General features: G+C 38.8%; 1 protein-coding gene across 1 annotated transcript in view; it reads right to left on the bottom strand.

Moving 5' to 3' along the window:
• The window catches only part of LOC124271386 (phospholipid-transporting ATPase VB-like), a 99923-nt gene extending 91859 nt beyond the window's left edge, over positions 1-8064 (bottom strand). Inside the window, exons 1-2 of the mRNA XM_046706530.1 lie at positions 8045-8064; positions 2790-3006 (exon numbers count right to left, since the gene is read on the bottom strand). Of these exons, the coding sequence (XP_046562486.1) occupies positions 2790-3006; positions 8045-8064 (237 nt within the window). The remainder of the gene's footprint in view (positions 1-2789; positions 3007-8044) is intronic.
• Positions 8065-21319: the final 13255 nt, after the last annotated feature.

Below are 21319 nucleotides of genomic sequence, written 5' to 3'. Positions count from 1 at the left end.
GATCAACACCATGAGCATTGATCCAAAGATATGACATCACAGTCTATGTAGAAAAGCACCAAATATCTGTCTGTTGTAACCACAACAGAATTTTATTGTTTTCTGCATAAAATGTATTGCTTCACATCCTTTGAATATTATGCATTTTGAAACTCCACTTATGATTATTTAAAAAGGCCTACTGACAATGAAGGAAAAAGAATAACTATTCTAAAAATACAGTTAAACACTGTTGTGTCAAACTTGAAGGAGTGAGTGAGTTTTACCCTGCTTTCAGAAATATTCCAGCAATATCATGGCAGGGGACACCAAAAATGGGCTTCACATATTGTACCCATGAGGGGAATCGAGCCCAAGCCTTCAGTGTAATGAGTGAATGCTTTTGCCACTAGGCTACCCCACCGGCCCAAAATTGAAAGAATCAACACTAATTCTTCAAGTTATTGAAGATTTGTCACAACTGAAATATGATAAATAAAGAAGGGAACCAAGAGTTTCACTGTGACAGATCTGTAGGTTTTCACATTAGAGTCTGGGAGAGCGGAAGGTCGCGGGTTCGATCCCTGACCGCGTCATACCAAAAGACCTTAAAATATGGCACTTGTTGGTCCCTGCCTGGCTCTCAGCATTATTGGGTACAACAAGGACTGATCGGCTCGGAGTCAGAATAATGTGTCTGAGTGGGGTATTCATGCTTCACTGTGGCATGGTACCTCAGTGCGCTAGCACTATAAAACCAGCTTCAGTCTGGGATAGTACAAGCAGCCGCACATACACATACACATGCATGCACGTTGTTATATGAGCGAAATATTCTCAAGCACGGCGTTAAACCCAATTTCACCTCACCTCACATTAGAGTCTGACACAACAGTGCCTGACCGTATTAGCTTTGGGAGTGGCCCAATCCATCAGATTGCTGGTTTCAATCAGAGTTGAGTAAGTATGGTTCTATGCCGCTTTTAGCAATATTCCAGCAATATCACGGCAGGGGATACCAGAAATGGGCTTCACACATTGTACCTATTTGGGGAATCAAACGCTTTATCCACTAGGCTACCCCACCACCCTTCAATCAGAGAGCATTTAATATTGAGTAATTTCCAAATCCAAGGTGTAATAAGTCCATAGCCACTTGTATAATACATCCACCAGATCAATAACCAAAACTTCTTCACATGAGGTCAAACAACATGAAGTGTCTGGTCCGAGCACAAACATTCTTCAACAACAAACACACACACATTTGAGGGGATCGTATGCCAGGGGCAGGTAACTCTAATCTGCCCTCCTTTAGAAGTAAGTACATTGTGCACATGACACCTGGCTCTTGTGTCTGAATGGGTTACGTTATGTGTTGAGGAGGGTGTGGTGATGAGAAGATGTTTTGCAGTTTAGCTAACACTACACTATTAACAATCACTGAAGAAATGAATTTAAAATATGGAACCACTTTGCTTTACCAGCACTCACTACAAAGATTACACACAACAAGCTGGTATTGGTGATACTATACCGAATAAATAGATAGAAAAAAGAAAATGTTTCACAGATATTAAAGGGTTGATATACTACAATCACATAAATGACAGGGTTCAAGCTTGAGGCAATTTTCACTTCATGCACTATAAACTATCAATGGCATAACATGACTGCTTTCAATCATTGTCTCTGAAAACACTGATAGTATTTTCCAACCTGTTACATCATTGATTTAACCATGCTAAACTATTTGTAATATATCAATGTCTATATTAAATTACACCTGATAGATTACTTTGGTCAGATTCAATACAGGTGGAAATGTTATTTCCCAACCTTTTATCACTTATTCCACACCTGAACATGTGTTATTCCTGCATGTATCATGATACGGTGCTGAATAAGGATTTGGTAGGTTTGTTGTCTAACACCACACTCAGCAATATTCCAGCCATATGGCGGCGGTCTGTAAATAATCAAGTCTGGACCAGACAATCCAGTGATCAACAGCATGAGCATCGATCTACACAATTGGGATATGATGATATGCATCAACCAAGTAAGCAAGCCTGACCACCTGATCCTGTTAGTTGCCTTTTACGACAAGCATGGGTTCTTGAAGACCAATTCTAACCCAGATCTTCACGAGTCACCGTGGGCATCATGTGGCCACATGTACACTACTAATAATGAGTCTGATGTTTTACAAATTCTGTGCTAATAATAGTGATCCTATAATAATAATAATGTTAAAATTTGTATAGCGCCTGAATCCAAAGTTTGCTCTAAGGCTCTTGGTCAAATGCTCTGTTGAAAAGAACTGCTTTTAGTTCTTTTTTGAATGGAATGATGTCTGACAAGTTTTTAAAATTTTCAGGTAGTTGGCTCCATAACAGAGGACTGCTTTGGTGAAAGTTCTTTCGCCATAACTCATTGTGCAGGTAGAGGGCAGTGCTGCTTGTTTTGCAGAGGCTGATCTCAGAGTTCGTGATGGCTGATACCATGACACTAGTTCAGTCAGGTAATCTGGAGCTTGGTTGTGAAGGGCCTTGTGCACAAACACCAACACCTTGAAGACTAAGAGAAGGGAATGGGCGATTGGACTTCAGACTGATTGAATGTCTTCGTTCATTTCCAGATAACATTAAACTTTTCATCCTCTATAATCGACTAATTTGTCAAGATATGACTGTTTTCAAGCTGCATCACAAATCTCGAATATTGCTGATGGCTGATTAAACAAAGTTCACTCACACTTTCAAAAACTTTAGGGCTAACAATGGTTGTCCTAGGTATCCAGTACGTACCTCGAATCCACTGACCGTCTGCCTCTGTTTGAGATTGTTCTCCCCATCCAGATTGCTGGTCTCGAGGTGACAGATCCCGTTCGGGTCGCTCGACTTAAGCAGTAGTATATCAGCCGGGATGATTTCATTACAAGACAAGTGGATAAAGTCGCCAGGGTAAACATCAGACCAGTGTTGTTTTACATAACGCATGACTTCCCTGAAACAAAAAAGAAAACTTTATTATGATTATATGATGAGTGCAAGCTTATGATGATAGGCTACATGTATTCCAAACAATGTCAACTGTTGGCAGGTCATGATTTTCTATATCTTAATATAATTTGTTCACCCCAATATTTTCATGTAAGTGATTCTAAAATGTTCTAATTATAAATAAGTAAAAAAGATATGATTATACAATAAGTGCAAGCTATGGCTACGATGATAGACTATATGTATTCCAAACAATGTCAGCTCTAGGCAGGTCATGATTCAACACAACACAAGATTATCAGGCTTGTAGTTAGTATGCCCAACGCGTGAATATAACAGTGCTTGGCAAGAAGAAAAATATCATTTAAGTTGCTCCAATACATGGATCTGGGGTCAGGGATTTCCCTTGAGTCCTGTATTTGAGGGTCTCTGGAACTTAATTCTTAATTTTCAGGGGTCCGGGCCTGGACAACAAAATGGGGGTTCCAGACACTTATATATTATTATTAATACTGTTATTGTATTGTGTATCATGATCATCACATTGTTACAGTAATTAAATTGCAAATGATACCATTACTAGGGGTGGGTATTGTAGAGAATTTTCATATTGCGATATATTGCAAATCAAAAGCGTATATTGCGATATGTATTGCAATATACAGTATTGCATGAAGTATTCTTACACAAAAAACTACTTATAATCGAGTTACTGCTTGATTTATAGAGCAAAAAACACAACAAAATCACCATGCTTGGTTAAGCTTCAATAACAAATTTTAATCATGATAAAATATAAACGTGAATAATATTTGGCACAAATGAAACAAGGAAATATCCGAAGATTTCCGAGTGTTACGACGTTTTCCGAATGCAAGTCAAAATACCGGTTTTCGATCAGCTTATCGCAATACGTATCGTTTTCATGTCTGAACCGGTAAATACCGGTATACCGGTTATATTGCGCAGCCCTAACCATAACCCAGCTAGTTGCAAACTCAGTGATAAATAATTATTACTGGATTGGAATTTTTACAAAAAGTATTTGGACCTTTCTGCATCCCTGTGGATGCGCTAATACATTTTGTTGCGTCCATTGTCAATTTTTATGCGTATAGGACGCATGAATTCGCGTCCTGTAAATCCCTGATGGGTGTTCAATTAGTATGTCCCGGGCAATTCATGTGGGGACACTGGAAATGGGCTTCCCATATTGAACCAATGTGGGGAATCAAGCCCGAGTCTTCAGGGGGACGAGCAAATGCTTTAAACACTTGGCTACCCCACCGCCAGTGAGCAGACATGTGAAAAAATAAGAAAATTTGATACATATCATGAATATTGGGTAACCATTACAATAACAAGCCAGGAGTTGATGTATTATTCAAAACAGTGGATCCCTCTAAACCGGCACAAAAAATGCCGGTATAGAGGGTGTGCCGGTTTAGAGAATGCTCATAAATTAAACAGCATCTGATTGGAGGGCTACCGGTTTAGAGGGCTTCCAGTGTATATACAGTGAAACAATAACAAAAAAATTCTGTGAAAAGTTTTTGGACTCAAGACTATGATTAATAATCACATCACTGTCAAACTGAAAACATGTCAGCGTTGGTTAATATACTGCCTTGCTTGGATATAGTCCATTTTACACATCTTGTTTAAATACCCATATTCAAGCAAAAACACTCCTTTCAAAAACATTCATGAATATTCAATTCTTGTGAATTCACAAAGGGATAATAGATCAATTCACCAAATATGCAATAAAATTTGAAATACATTACATTCTACTATTTAAGTTAATATACATAACATCCAACATTTTGCTCTAGACAGAGATCAACGTTTGGTGCCATGAGAGCTGGGATGCAGACCTCTGTAGTAGAGCACATGGACATTTTTCACTTCATCGACTATTACACCTGAAGTATTTTGAAGCATGTACAAGTGTTGTAAGGCCAACAAAATAAAAATTTCATGTTTTTTTTTTTATATGTTCTAACATTGTCCTTTAATTTTAAGAGGACAATTTCTATTATTTAAGATGACATTTTCATTTTATTAAAGAGGACATTTCTTTTTATCAAAGAGGACATTTTCCTTTATCTAAGAGAAACAGTATTGCCAACAGCAGCCCGACCAGCTGTTCTAGAAGCAAGCCCTTTAAGCCTGATGCATACATACGTCAGGGATGTATACACCTGATTTATCACAGAACCATGCCTGCTGTTTTATTCAACATATTTGATTTATGGTGTTGAGATGACCTACAGTCACTAGAGGCCTAAAACTGGATATGCTGGCCAAATGAAACTGTTCTAACAGCCTTTACATTAGCCAATCATGAAAGACCATTTGTTTAATAGTGAGTGAGTGAGTGAGTGAGTGAGTGAGTGTGTTTTATGTCGCACTCAGGACCAGCTATATGGCAGCGGTCTGTAAATAATCCAGTCTTGACCAGACAATCCAGTGATCAACAGCATGAGCATCAATCTACACAATAAGGATAAGATGACATGTGCCAACCAAGTCAGCGAGCCTGACCAACCAATCCTGTTAGTCGCCTCTTATGACAAGCATGGGTTACTGAAGACCAATTCTAACAGGTCCTTTAATAGTGTGTCAGAACATTACAGGCCAGAGCTGGTTCCCAGCAAGCTTTTGATATGTTTGTCTTGTGAGGTAACTTAATGAATCAGTCATATATGTTTAATTTTGGGATTACACCTTCTAAGTAAACTACAGATTTTAGAACTTTTTGAGTTGAGTCCCACCCTGTATTTTAACCCAAGCACTTAAGGTGAATCACCAGGCTAGCTATTCTCGAAACGTTCGTAGCCCTACGAACTTCTTAAGCCCATTCTTAACACATTGGCTACGATCAAAGTTAAGAATTCTTAGGGCTACGAACGTTTCGAGAATAAGGGCCCAGCACACTAAGTCAGCTTACAATCTTGCACGCACATTATCTCCAGTGATCTACCAGTGATTCAGATGAAAGATAGCAAAAACAATCACTTAAAAAATTTAAATGCAATGATAAGAATAAATTATATCTGAAAGTGCTATTGAACCAGGAATAATTCTGAAAGAGATTCATATGGGAATACTGGTGACTGGTCTTGTACCTATGAAAGAGGTTTACGTGTCACTTTCTGAGATCAACACGTCAACAAGCCTTGAACACAGTGGTCTCTATCAGTAGTATCAACTAACTCACGGCTATATTTGTAAAACACTCCTTATCTCACCCTTGACTGTGTATGTGATTTACAAACCTACTGTGTAGTGTAACTTACACTATTGTTGGACTCAGTAGGTGCACACATTCCTTCAGAAAATTTTTTTGTAATGCTAAGACCCATATCTTGATGGCACAGCACTTGTCAATGTTTTGTTCAAATACTGAGTGAGTGAGTGAGTGAGTGCATGATAGAGTGAGTGAGTGTGATAGAGTGAGTGAGTGATAGAGTGAGTGTGTGAGTGAGTGAGTGAGTGAGTGAGTGAGTGAGTGAGTGGAGGAGTGAGTGAGTGAGTGAGTGGAGTGAGTGAGTGAGAGTGAGTGAGTGAGAGAGTGAGTGAGTGAGAGTGAGGAGTGAGTGAGTGAGTGAGAGAGTGAGTGAGTGAGTGAGTGAGTGAGTGAGTGAGTGAGTGAGTGAGTGAGTGAGTGAGTGAGTGAGTGAGTGAGTGAGTGTGTGAGAGAGATAGAGTGAGTGAGTGAGTGAGAGTGATAGAGTGAGTGAGTGAGTTAGTGATAGAGTGAGTGAGCTGACATCGTTAGCTCCGTCACCTGTACAGACACGAGGACAACTGAATCTTGGGCTCCATTACAAAGGACAAGAGTGAAATGGCTAATGGATGAAACATGAGAGTGCCCATGAAACATGGTGTTTTTTCAAATAATGAGAGTGATGAATGTTGTTATTAGTGAGTGAGTGAGTGAGTGAGTGAGTGAGTGAGTGAGTGAGTGAGATAAAGTAGAGTGAGTGAGTGAGTGAGTATAGTTTTCTGCTGCTTTTAGCAATATTCCTGCAATATCACAGAAGGGGACATCAGAAATAGGCTTAGCAATTGTGGGGAATTGAACACAGATCATCAGTGTGAAAAGCAGATGCTTTAACCATTAACCCACTCAAATATTAGAGGAATTAACATAGAAATTAACATTAAATATTATTCATACATCATTACCCTAATGGCTCAGGTGCTGCATTTCCAGCAAGCATGGTGAGGACAGTATCCTTCAGATATGCCAGAAACCCATAGACCAATACAATAGCTACCTACAAAGGCTATAATATGACAGTTATATACCAACCATGATGTAGCATGCAATATAAAGTGAAACCTCCTTTAGAAGTGATACACATAAAGGTGAAACTTTATGGCAGTCAAGTTCTATTACAAGAGGGACACTTGTGTTCTTATATTACAGAAGTTGAAATCTATACATTTTCACCTTTACATGTAACATACTCATTTTGCCACAAAATATTGCCCAGCGATAATAAGAGGAATTGAAAATGAATGCAAATTGGTGATTTTGCTAAAGGCAAATGGCATTTGGTCATGATTTCATCTTATTTTGATGAGGCATTCTCTAATTATCTTCAAGAGACTAGGAAAATTATCTTAACATTTTAGATAGCAACCAGTTATGTTCCATAAAAATGAACCCATCTGCTTGGATAAAATGGTCATATACAATGTGACTTTGTTGAGCCATGTGGTGTGCTAAACAGTATGGTTGTCCAAATCATTAATTATACATTCTGGTAGAAATTGCACTCAAAATTTACAATGTCAGTCAATTGTGACATCCTAACACTGATAGCTCCAATTATGACAGGCATAGGTTTCTGGACATGTGCAATGATATAACAAATTCTTTAAATATTGAGAGTCACACGTGTTCCAAGCCTTGCACCCCATAAATATATTTCTAAACTGTGGACCCCCAAATATACTACTATTCTATGGCCCAACATGTATTTCTTATCTGTTTATACCCTCAAAACATATCACTAACCTGTGACGAACACAAGTGCATTACTAACCTGTGGACCCCCAAATGCATTACTAACCTGTGGATCCCCAAATGCATAACTAACCTGTGGATCCCCCTAATTGCATTACTAACCTGTGGACCCCCCAAATGCATTACTAACCTGTGGACCCCCAAATGTATTACTAACCTGTGGATCCCCAAATGCATAACTAACCTGTGGACATACAAATGCATAACTAACCTGTGGATCCCCCTAATTGCATTACTAATCTGTGGACCCCCCAAATGCATAACTAACCTGTGGATCCCCCTAATTGCATTACTAACCTGTGGACCCCCCAAATGCATTACTAACCTGTGGACCCCCCTAATTCCATTACTAATCTGTGGACACCCCAAATGCATCACTACCCTGTGGACATACAAATGCATAACTACCGTAACCTGTGGAAGCCCAAATGCATCACTAACCTGTGGAAGCCCAAATGTTTTATTAATGCCAGGCCCTCTCGAAATGTTTTATTAATGCCAGGCCCTCTCGAAATGTTTTATTAATGCCAGGCCCTCAAAATGTTTTTAATGCCAGGCCCCCTCAAAATGTTTTATTAATGCAAGGCCCCACGAAATGTTTTACTATCATCTGTACAAGAAAGCCCCAGGTGAATCCCATGTACGCTCTATCATGTCTGTATGCTGTTATGTCATTACATCTGTTGCTCCGGCCATATCGATTGTTTCACTCAGCTCAGCACATGTTTTGATTATGCAGAGTACACTGTGTGAAAGGAGTGATTACTTCCTGATTAATGATAAAACCTTTCACGCCTTGAGCTATCTTGCTAATAAATAAACTTATGCTTGACAAGTGGTTATCAGTAAAGACTAGCAGCATGGCTTAACAATTGAGCTTATTTGGCATCACAAATTGTTTAAGTATTTGTTTGTGTTTGATACAGTCAGCAATATGACAACAGTTTGTAAATAATGGAGTCTGGACACAGACAATCCAGTGTCTGACATCACAGTGAGTGAGTCGTCTTAAGTGAGTGAGTGAGTTTAGTGTTACACTGCTTTTAGCAATATTCCAGCAATATCACGGCAGGGAACACCAGAAATGGGCTTCACACACTGTGCTCATGTGAGGAATCGAACCCGGGTCTTCGGCATAAGGAGCAAACGCTACAACCACTAGGCTTAGTGACCTCACCGCCCCATCTGATCTATAATGCAATTGGGATATGATGACATGTATCAACCAAGTTACCAAGCCCTGTCCCCGGTTTTCTCATTTTATGACAAGCACCTGTTGCAAAAGATTAGCTCCAACCCAGATCTCAACAGGTTGTTTAAGGAAAATGTTCACATGTGACTACATTTATTCTTTTTTTCTTTTTTTTTAAATGTGAAAATGGAAAATTATATCTCAGTTTATCCATCACAATGAGAGAGTGAATGTGTGTGAGTGCATCTTTCTTACTAATCTATAGTTTAACTTAAACCTGGCTACCTCACTCAAACACAGTATGCCGACTCCGAGCCGACAAGTCCTCTTGCGCCAGGCAAGGTGGTAACAATTATCACCTTTTAACATTTTGTTTGGCTGTGATGCCAGAGCTGAAGTTAGGACAACCTGCCTTCCCAAAGGCATCCCATCTTTGGACAAACACTCTATCTACTGAGGTTTCAACAAGCTAATACAACATGAGATTTAGCCCTACCATGCATAGGTACAGCATGCCTTCAGGCTAATCTTCAGTAAAACGGTGACGAAATACTGTGTTTGCTCTGGCGTGGCTCAATATAACTATAAATAACACGCAGCCCTGAAATCTAAGATAGGAAAATGCAACCCAATTATGATGTGTAGACAGGCAAGTGCATGGAAAAGATTTTCAAATTTGTCTGACCAACACTTACTAGTCCACACAGTATTGATCTGTGTTCATGTTCAATACCTACGAGCTTCATACTACATCACTAATACATCACTTTGTGCTTTTGTGATGTGAGTGAATGAATGAGTGAGTGAGACAAAGCAAGTGAATATTTTTATGCCACTTTCTGCAATATTCCAGTGGGGGACACCACAAATCCTGGGCTTCACACATTGTACCCATGTGACGAATCATATCATGTGATGTGTGAACGCATTAACCACTAGGCTATCACCCCTTGTGCTTTTGTAATTAGTCATACTTTCGTCAGCTCGACATCTTTTTTAATACTTCGAGATTACATGTACATGTTCGTTTTACATTTTACATTATAAGTTATCCTTAATCAGTGGGACTCTGGCATCACACCAGCCTAGATATCAAACTCTGACACCAATATTGGACCAGGATCCAATCTAGTTTCTTCATGCACAACTGGGTTTTCCTGTCAACATGCACCTGGCGCAAGTTCAGTTACACTACTTTAATTATGCCCTGACTGAGGGAGCTGTCTAGTGAAGCTACTATTCAAGCAAGCATCACATTTAAATCCAGGTGATAATACGTTTTTTTAGCTCCTGTGTAAATGGAACTGTTTATTCAGCGTTGTCTCTTTGATTCCACCCACCCCAAAGCTCTCGTAACTTTCCTCGAAGCATTCCTACCTCCTATACTGTAACATTGACTTACGATAGGCGTACCGCTACGAGAGCTTTGTTAACCAAGGCCCATTTCAGTGTCAAATCTTGCTGAACCATGTTAGTGCCTTATTTCTACCAGCTGCGTATCATCCACACGGATCAAAGATATGTTCAATCTTCTTACGTTATAACCTTGAATTTAAGTGTATCCATGTAACTTAACCCTGACACAGAATATGACTATCTGTGCTTAGAAACAGTGCGTTTTAAAGCTTACTCATGTACAGTCAAGTTGCACAACCTGACTCTCAGCTGCATCAACATTCTGTGTCAATAATGTCCCATGTGACAACAATTGTGGAGAATGGATGCAGGACAACATATACTGCACCCTGAGGGATGCATCCGGGTCTCACCTCGACTCAGAAACATGGGGCAGGACCCCAATTATTAGTTTTAAGGGTCCTTGCAGGCAATATCAGGGTTATGTGAAGCAGGGGTGGAAATAACCCATTGCCCAACGACATCCGAGTCCAGTGTTTTTTTTTTTTTTTTCTGTCGGGCAAGCAAATTTGTATATCACGCTGTACCGGTGTCCAGTTGACTTTCCAATGTTAATAATGTTGTTTATTTAAAAAAGCAACAAGAAAACGGCCGGTATAGTGGAAAAATGATCAGGGCAAGTGATTTTACATGTGCCACTGTACCGGAGTACACTAGCAATTTTAAAGTTATTTCCACCCCTGTGAAGTTAAACAGTGTAGAGAACTGTACGTTTAGATAATTTCTGTAGAGCTTGAAATATGAATCACTATCATTAATATCATATGGACTGATGGACTGAAACACTGCACATAACTGCTCTGAAAGAAACAACCAAACGCTTAGCAAGGTCACAGATGTGTTGTGGGTACAGTGAATGATATTTTGCGTCCCTCTGGGCCCAGTGAGTTTCTTTTGTGTGTACATTCTCTACATTTGTGCTTACTGGATACACATCGCGTAAAACTCTATATGCTTATGTATCCCAGCTGTGTAGATTGATGCTCATGGAGCCTGACTCTAGAGTGTCAAGTTGAGAATCAATTATTTGAAGACCACCAGAAGTGAAGTAACAGAAGTAACAGTGTAAAGAGTGAGTGAGTGAGTGAGTATGGTTTTAAGTCACTTTTAGCAATATTCCAGCAATATCATGGCGGGGGACACCAAATGGGCTTCACACATCGTACTTATGTGGGGAATCGGACCAGGATCTTTGGCGTGACGAGCGAACGCTTTAACCACTAGGCTACCCCAACAGTGTAAATAACTGTGATAATTCTTTAGATGGAATTTGCATGGTCTGGATGGATGAAATGATGAACGTAACTGCTCTAAAAGAAGTAACCAAACACTTAGCAAGAACACAGATGTGTTGTGGGTACAGTGAATATTATTGTGCCTCCCTCAGGATGCAGTGATTTCTTTTCTTGGATCCACTGTCTACATTTGTGCAAACTGGATGCATATTTGGATGTTGCGTAAAACCTAGGGCACAATAATATTCATAGTACCTATGCAATCAGGATCCGTTTTTGGTGTCTGGTATTTCATCAATCAGTGATAACCACTGTCTACAGATCACTGATTCATTCCACGATCTAAATTAAATATCTTAATGTACAAAACACTAGAGTTTCAATACTTTAGGACCCTTATATTGCTTGCATGGACCCTTAGAATTAACTATTGGGGACCCCTTGATCCCTGCTCTTGTAAGTAAAAGTAAATCCATGAACATGGCCCACACAGGTACTGTAACAATGATCAAAGCATTCAAGGAATACATCCAAAGTGTCACTTTCCAGAGTAAGACTGATGGAATGCATTTGAGGGTCCACAGGTTAGTAATATATTTGGGGGTCCACAGGTTAGTAATGTATTTGGTGGTCCACAGGTTAGTAATGTATTTTTGTGTCCACAGGTTAGTAATGTATTTGAGGGTCCACAGGTTAGTAATGTATTTGGGGGTCCACAGGTTAGTAAATGTATTTGAGGGTCTTAGATAATGTATTTGGGGGTCCACAGGTTAGTAATGTATTTGAGGGTCCACAGGTTAGTAATATATTTGGTGGTCCACAGGTTAGTAATGTATTTGATCCACAGGTTAGTTGAGGTCCACAGGTTAGTAATGTATTTGAGGGTCCACAGGTTAGTAATGTATTTGGGGGTCCACAGGTTAGTAATGTATTTGAGGGTCCACAGGTTAGTAATGTATTTGGGGGTCCACAGGTTAGTAATGTATTTGGGTCCACAGGTTAGTAATGCACATGGTCCACAGGCATAATATAAGCTCCACAGGCATCAAGATCAAGCTGCGGTGGGCCCATTTGTGGTGTACCCCACCATAATATTGCTCGATCATTGCTAAAAACTAAACTCACTCATCAAGATCAGATTTGGTTGTAGTGAAAATAAAAAAATGTGCACTGTACTTGTTTCCATGTTTGTTGTTTAATGCCAACTGCCACATAAAAAAATTCCAGCTTCATGAACTGTTCCGCAAATAATCAGATCTGGACCACACAATCTGGTGATTGATATGAGTATTAATCAATGCAACTAGAATATCTATGATAGTGAATGACTCTGAACTATTTTACTGCATACATGGGTTGTTGAACATAACTGTAATAATATATTTTGAAACACTCAACAGGGTTAAAAACTGGCATGTACTTTCACTGGTCTGTAAAAAAAATAGTCTTCACTGATTTTTAGAACAATGAGCTCAGTACTGGCACATCACCTGTACCTGATCTGAATCACTAACCAGGTTGGTGGTTCAGCTTATGTACAGTACATACCATTTTGATACTGATTTTACAGGTCAAGTTAGGACCTCGGCTTACCAATGAGATTGGCTATCTACGGTAATATACAGTAATTTGTTACTTGACGGTAATTTGATTACCCGACAGGGACGCATCTAGCTTTTCACACAACTGGGCCAATTGGCCCACTGATTTCAGAAAGTGAGCCAACACCTATCAACAATGGCCAATTATTTTTTATGATTTTTAACAAGTTTAAGACCCTCACAATTTGTGCACTCCAGGAAAAGATAGTCGTGTCTGATGATGGTCACTCAGAATTAACAAATGGCAATCAGAATGTTTGACTTTGACCATAGATACCTCGGGATATTATAATGATTATTGCTGATAACTGTTTTGTTCAAGATACAAGTCACAGTATATGACTGACAATGTACTTACTAAAGTGTTGCCCATATTTTTATTTTCATTTAAACCATATCTTGTACTATGTCAACAAAGGGAGCCAATTTATTTTTTTGAGTAAAATTTGGCGTAGAGAGTTTCTAATTTGCGGAAAGTAATGACACAACTGTGTATATCCTGCAATTTTGTGGACTCAATGCATCCCTCTCCTGAACAATGAAACAGTCAAGTACTTAGACACAAGCATCCTTGACCTTTAACTCAAAGAGGGTAACACTATATTGTATCACACTACAAATGAGGGACTTCATTTAATTATAGTTTTAAGGACTTTAATGATTTATAGTTTTAGGGACTTTAATGATTTATAGTTTAAGGGACAATATTTATCTATAGTTTCAGGGACTTTATTCATTTATAGTTTTTTAACTTTATTTATTATAGTTTCAGAGCCTCCATGTAGAATCAAGTAACTGATTGGTCATTCAATTAACAATATCTCTAACCTGAAGGGTAACAGTGTTGAGTTGAGTTGAGTTGGGAAACATCAGCATTATTCCAGCCACAAAGTGACGAGAACAAGTCTGCATTAATAAACATTGTAAGTACAATGTCAAAATGAGTTTTATATCAAAAACATATATTCATTACAGTGCCATTTAAAACAGAAAATGTCATAGCACTAAATTTAAAAGCAGGCAATTGGTTCTCTCTGGTTCTTCAAGGTGCTGGGGTAGCTAGGGGTTGAAGGATTCGCTGAAGGTTATGTTGAAGACCTGGGTTTGACGCCCCACATGGGTACCATTTGTGAGGTACATTATTTGGGTGATAATGCTGGTGTATTGCTAAAAGCGGCATAAAATCATACTCACTCACCCTTCTGGTTTAAGACAGAGGGTGTCTACTCCATTATATCCACTGAGTGTATCAAATGGTGTTGTATAAAACCCTGATGAGACAGGTGTTTCTGTAATGATCACAAACAGGTTTTTACCATAAAGTATAGAAACAGGACCCACAATTACTGATTTCAAGGGTGCACACTGAAAATTCAAGTGTCCCGTGAAATAATGAAATGGTATAGAATACTACACTCATAATACTGTAATAATTACTTTAATTGGGGACCTTTTGTTTCATGTAAAGAATGAGTGAGTATGTTTTCACGCCGCTTTATATCACGGCGGGTGATACCAGAAATAGGCTTCACACATTGTACCCATGTGGGGAATCGAACCCGGGTCTTTGGCGTGACGAGCACACGCTTTAACCACTAGGCTACCACACCTAAAGAACTTTGTACAGTTAATATCATTGTGAGTCCTGGGGATGCAGTATATACTTTTGCATGTGTATATTCTGTACATCTACACATGCTAGATGTACATTTCCATGTTGGTGGGTGAGTAAAATTGTTAGGCGTAAAGTTGGGCGTGTGGGGTATGCTATTGGTTAAAGTGTCAGCTCGTCACGCTGAAGACCCGGGTTCGATTCCTGACATGGGTACAATGTGTGAAGCCCATTTCTGGTGTACCCTGCCATGATATTGCTGGAATATTGCTAAATACTGCATAAAACCATACTCAGTCAGTCAGCCATTTTGTGTAAAACCCTGATAACAAACCTGACTGTTAGGGCAGCACCAACTTGGCTTCTGACTTGGAAACAATACGTGTTAATTATTGACAGTGGTCACTGATCAATCATCTTATTGGTTTACTGATCAATAATATGCCCAAACTAGCTTATCTAACGTATTACATAATCATACAATCAATAATATGTATGAACCCACATACTTTAATACCCCATATTCTTGACACAATCTTTCTAAAATCAGTAAAATGCTCCTGTCAAACTAAAACTTAGACACAAAAAGGCATTTGATTGGCTGATAAACCCTACAAGCACTTGTAGAGATGGTAACAACGAGGGGAAACATACTTGTAAACAGATCAATATATCATCACTACTTTCAAACTGTTAAATCGAAGTCAAGCAATAATTCATTTACTGTTTTCCACGAAAAGGGAGTTCTAACCTGACTAGGAAATCATGATCATAGACTTCCGAGTGCTTGTCGATATATTATTGATTTTTGATTGATTGATGATATCAGTTGCCAAATACTGATCACAAAGGTGAAGGTCATTTGCTCACAGTAATTATGTCAACTGATCCTGGAATGGAGTTTATTTGATTCATGTACAAAGATGTACTTGCAGGCTCTTAAATTAATCACTGAAGAACTCATTTTATAATGCCAATCATTGATACTGCTGAGAAAAAAAAAAGGTATTGAGACATTTTCTTCATTTTACAAGTTCTGACAGAACATTCTTCAACGTCCTTACTTAGGGCTGGGATGGGTAATCCGGATATCTGGGATGGGTGGGTAATGAGTTGGACCCAGGTACCCAACTCAATACCTGGACCCGTTTTGAAACATTATTTAAATCAATGTAATATGGTATTCTTTCATGATTAAAAGGTTGTATTATCTTTGAAGATTTAGACATAAGTTGCAGTCACCTGTTTTGAATATAACACATGGTTAAGATATTGAAAAAGTCGAAATTTTAGCCTCCGAGCTGAAGAATATATTTCCATTTCTTACATATTTGATGTCAGGAATCAACGGGTATCAGGGTAGGGTAGGGTAATAGGGGATGGGGTACCTGGGTAGAAAATTTGGACCTGTCCCGGCCCTAGTCCTTACCAAATACTTTAAAATACTAAATCATCAGGACATTTTAGATGACAGTGATTAATACCAATGAGAAAATGAACTGATCTAAGCCTCGGCTAATGTTACACACTGAAGTCTCAGTGGGTCCTTTGTAGGGTCAAAACCCACGAAGATCGGGTTAGGATTGATCTATCGTCAGCTAACCATGATTGTCGTGAAGAGGTGAATAACAGGATCTGAGGCAGTCAGGTTTGCAGACTTGGTTGATACACGCCATTATGTCCCAATTGCATAGATCAATGCCCATGAGATCTGACTAGATTGTGTGTGGTCCAGACTCGACTATCTACAGACTGTTGTCATACAGCTGAAATATTGCGTTGAACAGCAAACAAAGTGGAGTTACCAAGTATGTTTCATTATGTGGCAATATGATACATGTCTCCACAGTCAAGATATATACAGTCAATTCCCGATGAGTCGAATCGCTGGGGACCAAGTAATACATTCGACTTATCGATGTATTCGAGACATAGGTATGTCTATGAGGGTAGAAAAAATAATTATCCAGTCCTAATTCCTCCACCTAAGCATTTGTTTACCTAATGATTTCCGTATCACTAATAGGGACACCTTATCAGTTCCAGTCTGATTAGCACAGACAGTGATTTCCGTGAAAATCACTAATCTGCCTTTGAACTCACCCACAATGGCGGAAGGTGTGAGCCACCTGTTTGTTAATTGGATCAGTTTGCTACACCTATCAACTTCTCATTGACTGAATTCGGCTTATGTATACAAGATTGCTGTTGTTTGAATCTCATGGGACCAAATTTCCTTCTCGAGTCATCGTGTGTATTTATGAGACGAATTTGTGTAACCGGTATTCAAATGATGACAACTATAACAGGGAATGGTCGGGACCGAACGGGTACTTCGAGTTATGCATAATATTCGAGACACCGGCATTCGACTCATCGGGATTTGACTGTATATAATATTAGGACACACATGAGTGAGTGAGTGAATTTAGGTTTACACCGCACTCAGCAATATTCCAGCTATATGGTGGCCTGTAAATAATGAGTCTGACCAGACAATCAAGTGATCAACAGCATGAGCATCGATCTGAGCAATTGGGAACCGATGACATGTGTCAACTAAGTCAGCGAGCCTGACCACCCGATCCTGTTAGTTGTCTCTTAGAAGAAGCATAGTCATTTCTGTGGCAAGCATGGGTTGCTGAAGACCTATTCTACCCTGGATCTTCACTGGTCTGACACACAAGAACTTGATACTTTAATATGTGTCACATTCTATCATTCAAGAAAAGTAAATCAAACACACCAAAAATATTAATTGACTATTGTTAAGGAAACGGAATCGAAGTTATCAGGCTCGCGCACTTGGTTGACACATGTCATTCAGAGATGCCAACCCTAATTTAGCCCAAATAGTATTTTGGTCAAAAACTGATGCAAAAATTAGTATTTTTTGGCAAAAATTAGTATTAACTTTTCCAAAGAATTTTATGTTAAATAAAATATGCAATGTATTGTCTAAGACCTTGTTATTGACATTGTACTCACTTAAATCAGTAATAAGTATCCATATAGAGCTTGATACTAAATAAAATGTGATTGAAATTTATTGTGCATGGTATGTATGCTGTTTGATAATTTAATTTAATGTATTATTTTTAAAAATTCATATATTTTTTACTGCTATCGTAGTCACGTATTTTGTGCTGTTTTTCGTTACGAATACGATAAAATCGTATGGGTTGGCATCTCTGGTCATCGTATCCCAATTACTTAGAACGATGCTCATACTGTTGATCACTGGATTGTCTGGTCCAGACTCGATTATTTACACACCTGCCGCCATATAGCAGAAGTATTGCTGAGTGTGGCGTAAAACTAAACTCATTCTCTGTATCACTTCTATTATGGCAATATCTGACCTCACCATACGAAAATTGAGTGGTGGTACAATGTAAAACAGTGTATCGAATGTTGATGTCATTACCTGGTGAAGAGTTAAATCCAAATCTACTGACATCAATTAACACCAATGCATAAAACTAGTGAAAAGTTACATCCAAAGACCACTGACATCAACACCAAAGCTACACAGTTACAGACACTACCCTTTTAGTCAACACTACAGTGACCAACTGGTGGATATTAAATGTCAATAAGCTACAATGCCTTTGAGTTGACTTATCAGTGCAAAATACCTGAACAATGACCCACCCACGCCTCACCTTTGTTTAGTCTGCAGTATTATTGACAAAGACAATATAGTTCCCATACAATTCAGGTTGTCACCATGGCTACAATAATGAAGCAGTGGGTAGCAAAGTGGCTACAGTGTTAACTTGTCATGACCAAAGTCCAGGTTCAATCCTGAACATGGGTACGATTACATTAGGTCAGGCCCATATCAGGATGTGATCAATTAGTAACCCGGTCAACATACACTATGTAACATAATAGTATTTAAGAAGATATTACCAGACAACCTTGCATGTTGCACAGTCATATTTACATCACTGGTAGATAACTAGATGTAACCTCCTCAACATGCTCAACATAAACACATATAGATCATTTTCAAAACTAAGAATGGCTTAAATGTGATACTAATATCAAGACATGGATTTGTAATGTACTGAAGTTTCAAATTATCATACATTTCAAGGAAGCCCAAATCGTGACAGAGCATGGTGAGTTGAATAAGGATTGGTTGTAACAGTGTGTAAGTATCCCTGTAATATAGTGGGCAGCATTTGTAGAGACATCACAGTAAACATCTAATTCAAAAGTTTTAATCATTTTATCTTTTTTTATCATTCTGCAAAATGTATCAGCTACAGAGTTGCTATCCACATAATGGTTAAACTTCACACTGTCACCAGACCTTCCTGACTATAACTTAACGCTTGATTTTTACCTAATTTACTAGACTTTAATTTTTAAACCCAGTCAAATAGCAAGAAGAGAGACGATTTGACATTTCATTTACCATGCACACAACTGGAGTGATTCAAAGAGATTGTTTTCAAGTTTTCAAGGATATTTTACTTCAAAACATGTAAAAACATGTATCAGGAAATATAAAACCACAGCCACTTTATGTTCAGAACATAAAATTTCAATATGTGCAACCGGACCTGAAAGATGACAGTGTGGAGACGTAAACACTCGCGAGCATGTTGAAAGAAAATGTGATATTAAAGTTGAAGGCGGATGTGACACAGGTGATCGGCAATGGATTCATCTATAAACAAGGTACATGTCGTCATAAAGTATGACTTGGCAACCACATGATATATCATGCAGTGTTTGAAATCAAGCACAAAATTCTAAGTCCTGTCTTGGGCGTAATGTTAAAACACAAGGTTCAAGTGGTTGTCAGATTAATATCCACCACCACACCTCCAAGATTGACAGATCCATCTCGGTGAAAACTTTTAGTTACCTTTCAAAGATTAATACCTATCACATTCAGGTCTATATTCAAAGCTTGGATGTTTGGGTTGTCAGTGTGCTGCATCCTTGCTAAATGCAATAGCCCCGCAAATTGTGACTAGAGCATATTGCGACTTCATTGTTCCATTTCAGTCTCAAGTCTTTGGGAAAACTGAAGATCTGGGTTAGAATTGGTCATGTGTCACAAGAGGCGACTAATGGGATTGGGTTTTCAGACCTGCTGACTTGGTTGACACGTCATCAGTTTTTCGAATTATTACATCGATGCTCATGCTGTTAATCACAGGATTGTCTGGTCTATGCCTCGACATATTTACAACAATCCAACCAACCCAATCCCCAATGTTGGGAATATCAGTGTAAACTTGCAACACCAGTGAACACGAGGTGATCATGTAGTTACTATATAACATAAGTGAGAAGGGATACAATAGTTGCAAATAAAAATCCTTAATGCTATATCATGGTTGTCTGGTTCAGACACACCACTGGTAGAGCGCATGAGAAATGATCTGAACCACTGGGGTGTGATGACACCCTGACAGCCATCACCCCTGCTCAAATTTTGTCTGCACATGCATAAGGAACTGCGAATCTACTCGTGTGAGAGAGTATAATTTTAAGCTGCTTTTAGCAAATAGTCCAGCAATGTCCAAGCCAGACACCAGTATTGGGCCTTAATACCCACATGAGGAATCAAACCCAGGCCTCCAGGGTAATGACTAATGAGTGAATGCTTCTACCACTAGACTACCCTACCCTAAAAGTGAGTGAGTGAATGAGTGTGGTTTTACGCTGCTTTCAGCAATATTTCAGCAATATCACAGCAGGGGACAAAAAATGGGCTTCACACATTGTATCCATGTGGGGAATCAAACCTCGCCTTCAGCGAGGCGAGGCCAACCCTTTAACCATTAGGCTACCCTACGCCCCAGATTCCTTACAGGATTGTATAATACTACAATGACATGAAACTACACTGACATGTTTCATTTATTTATTGCTGAAATACTGACTATCTGTAGATGTACAGATATTACATAAAATCGGCACAATAAGCACTCCATCCTGTTCATGTAAATGTTTATGACTGGTTAAATGCAATATCTACCTATATGCTTAATCAATGGGGCCGTATTTATAAAATTCTCAGAAATTTCTTAAGAATACTCTTAAGTCGCTAAAAGAAATTATTCTCAGCTAAGGGCAGTTACACTTAAAAGTGTAGTTATAATGACTCTGAGGCGTAACTCTTAGCTAAGAGGAAGAGTTACACTTAAAAGGTAAACTCTGAGCGTAACTCTTAGAGAAAAGGAAACTCTGACATTGGTCGTAACCAGGGATT

The sequence above is a fragment of the Haliotis rubra genome, unplaced genomic scaffold (assembly GCF_003918875.1).
Source record: "Haliotis rubra isolate DU_JTF1 unplaced genomic scaffold, ASM391887v1 Scf1025, whole genome shotgun sequence".
Classification (NCBI taxonomy): Eukaryota; Metazoa; Mollusca; class Gastropoda; order Lepetellida; family Haliotidae; genus Haliotis; species Haliotis rubra.
Note: the sequence above shows the minus strand (reverse complement) of the source record. Positions and strands in the feature narration are given on the sequence as shown.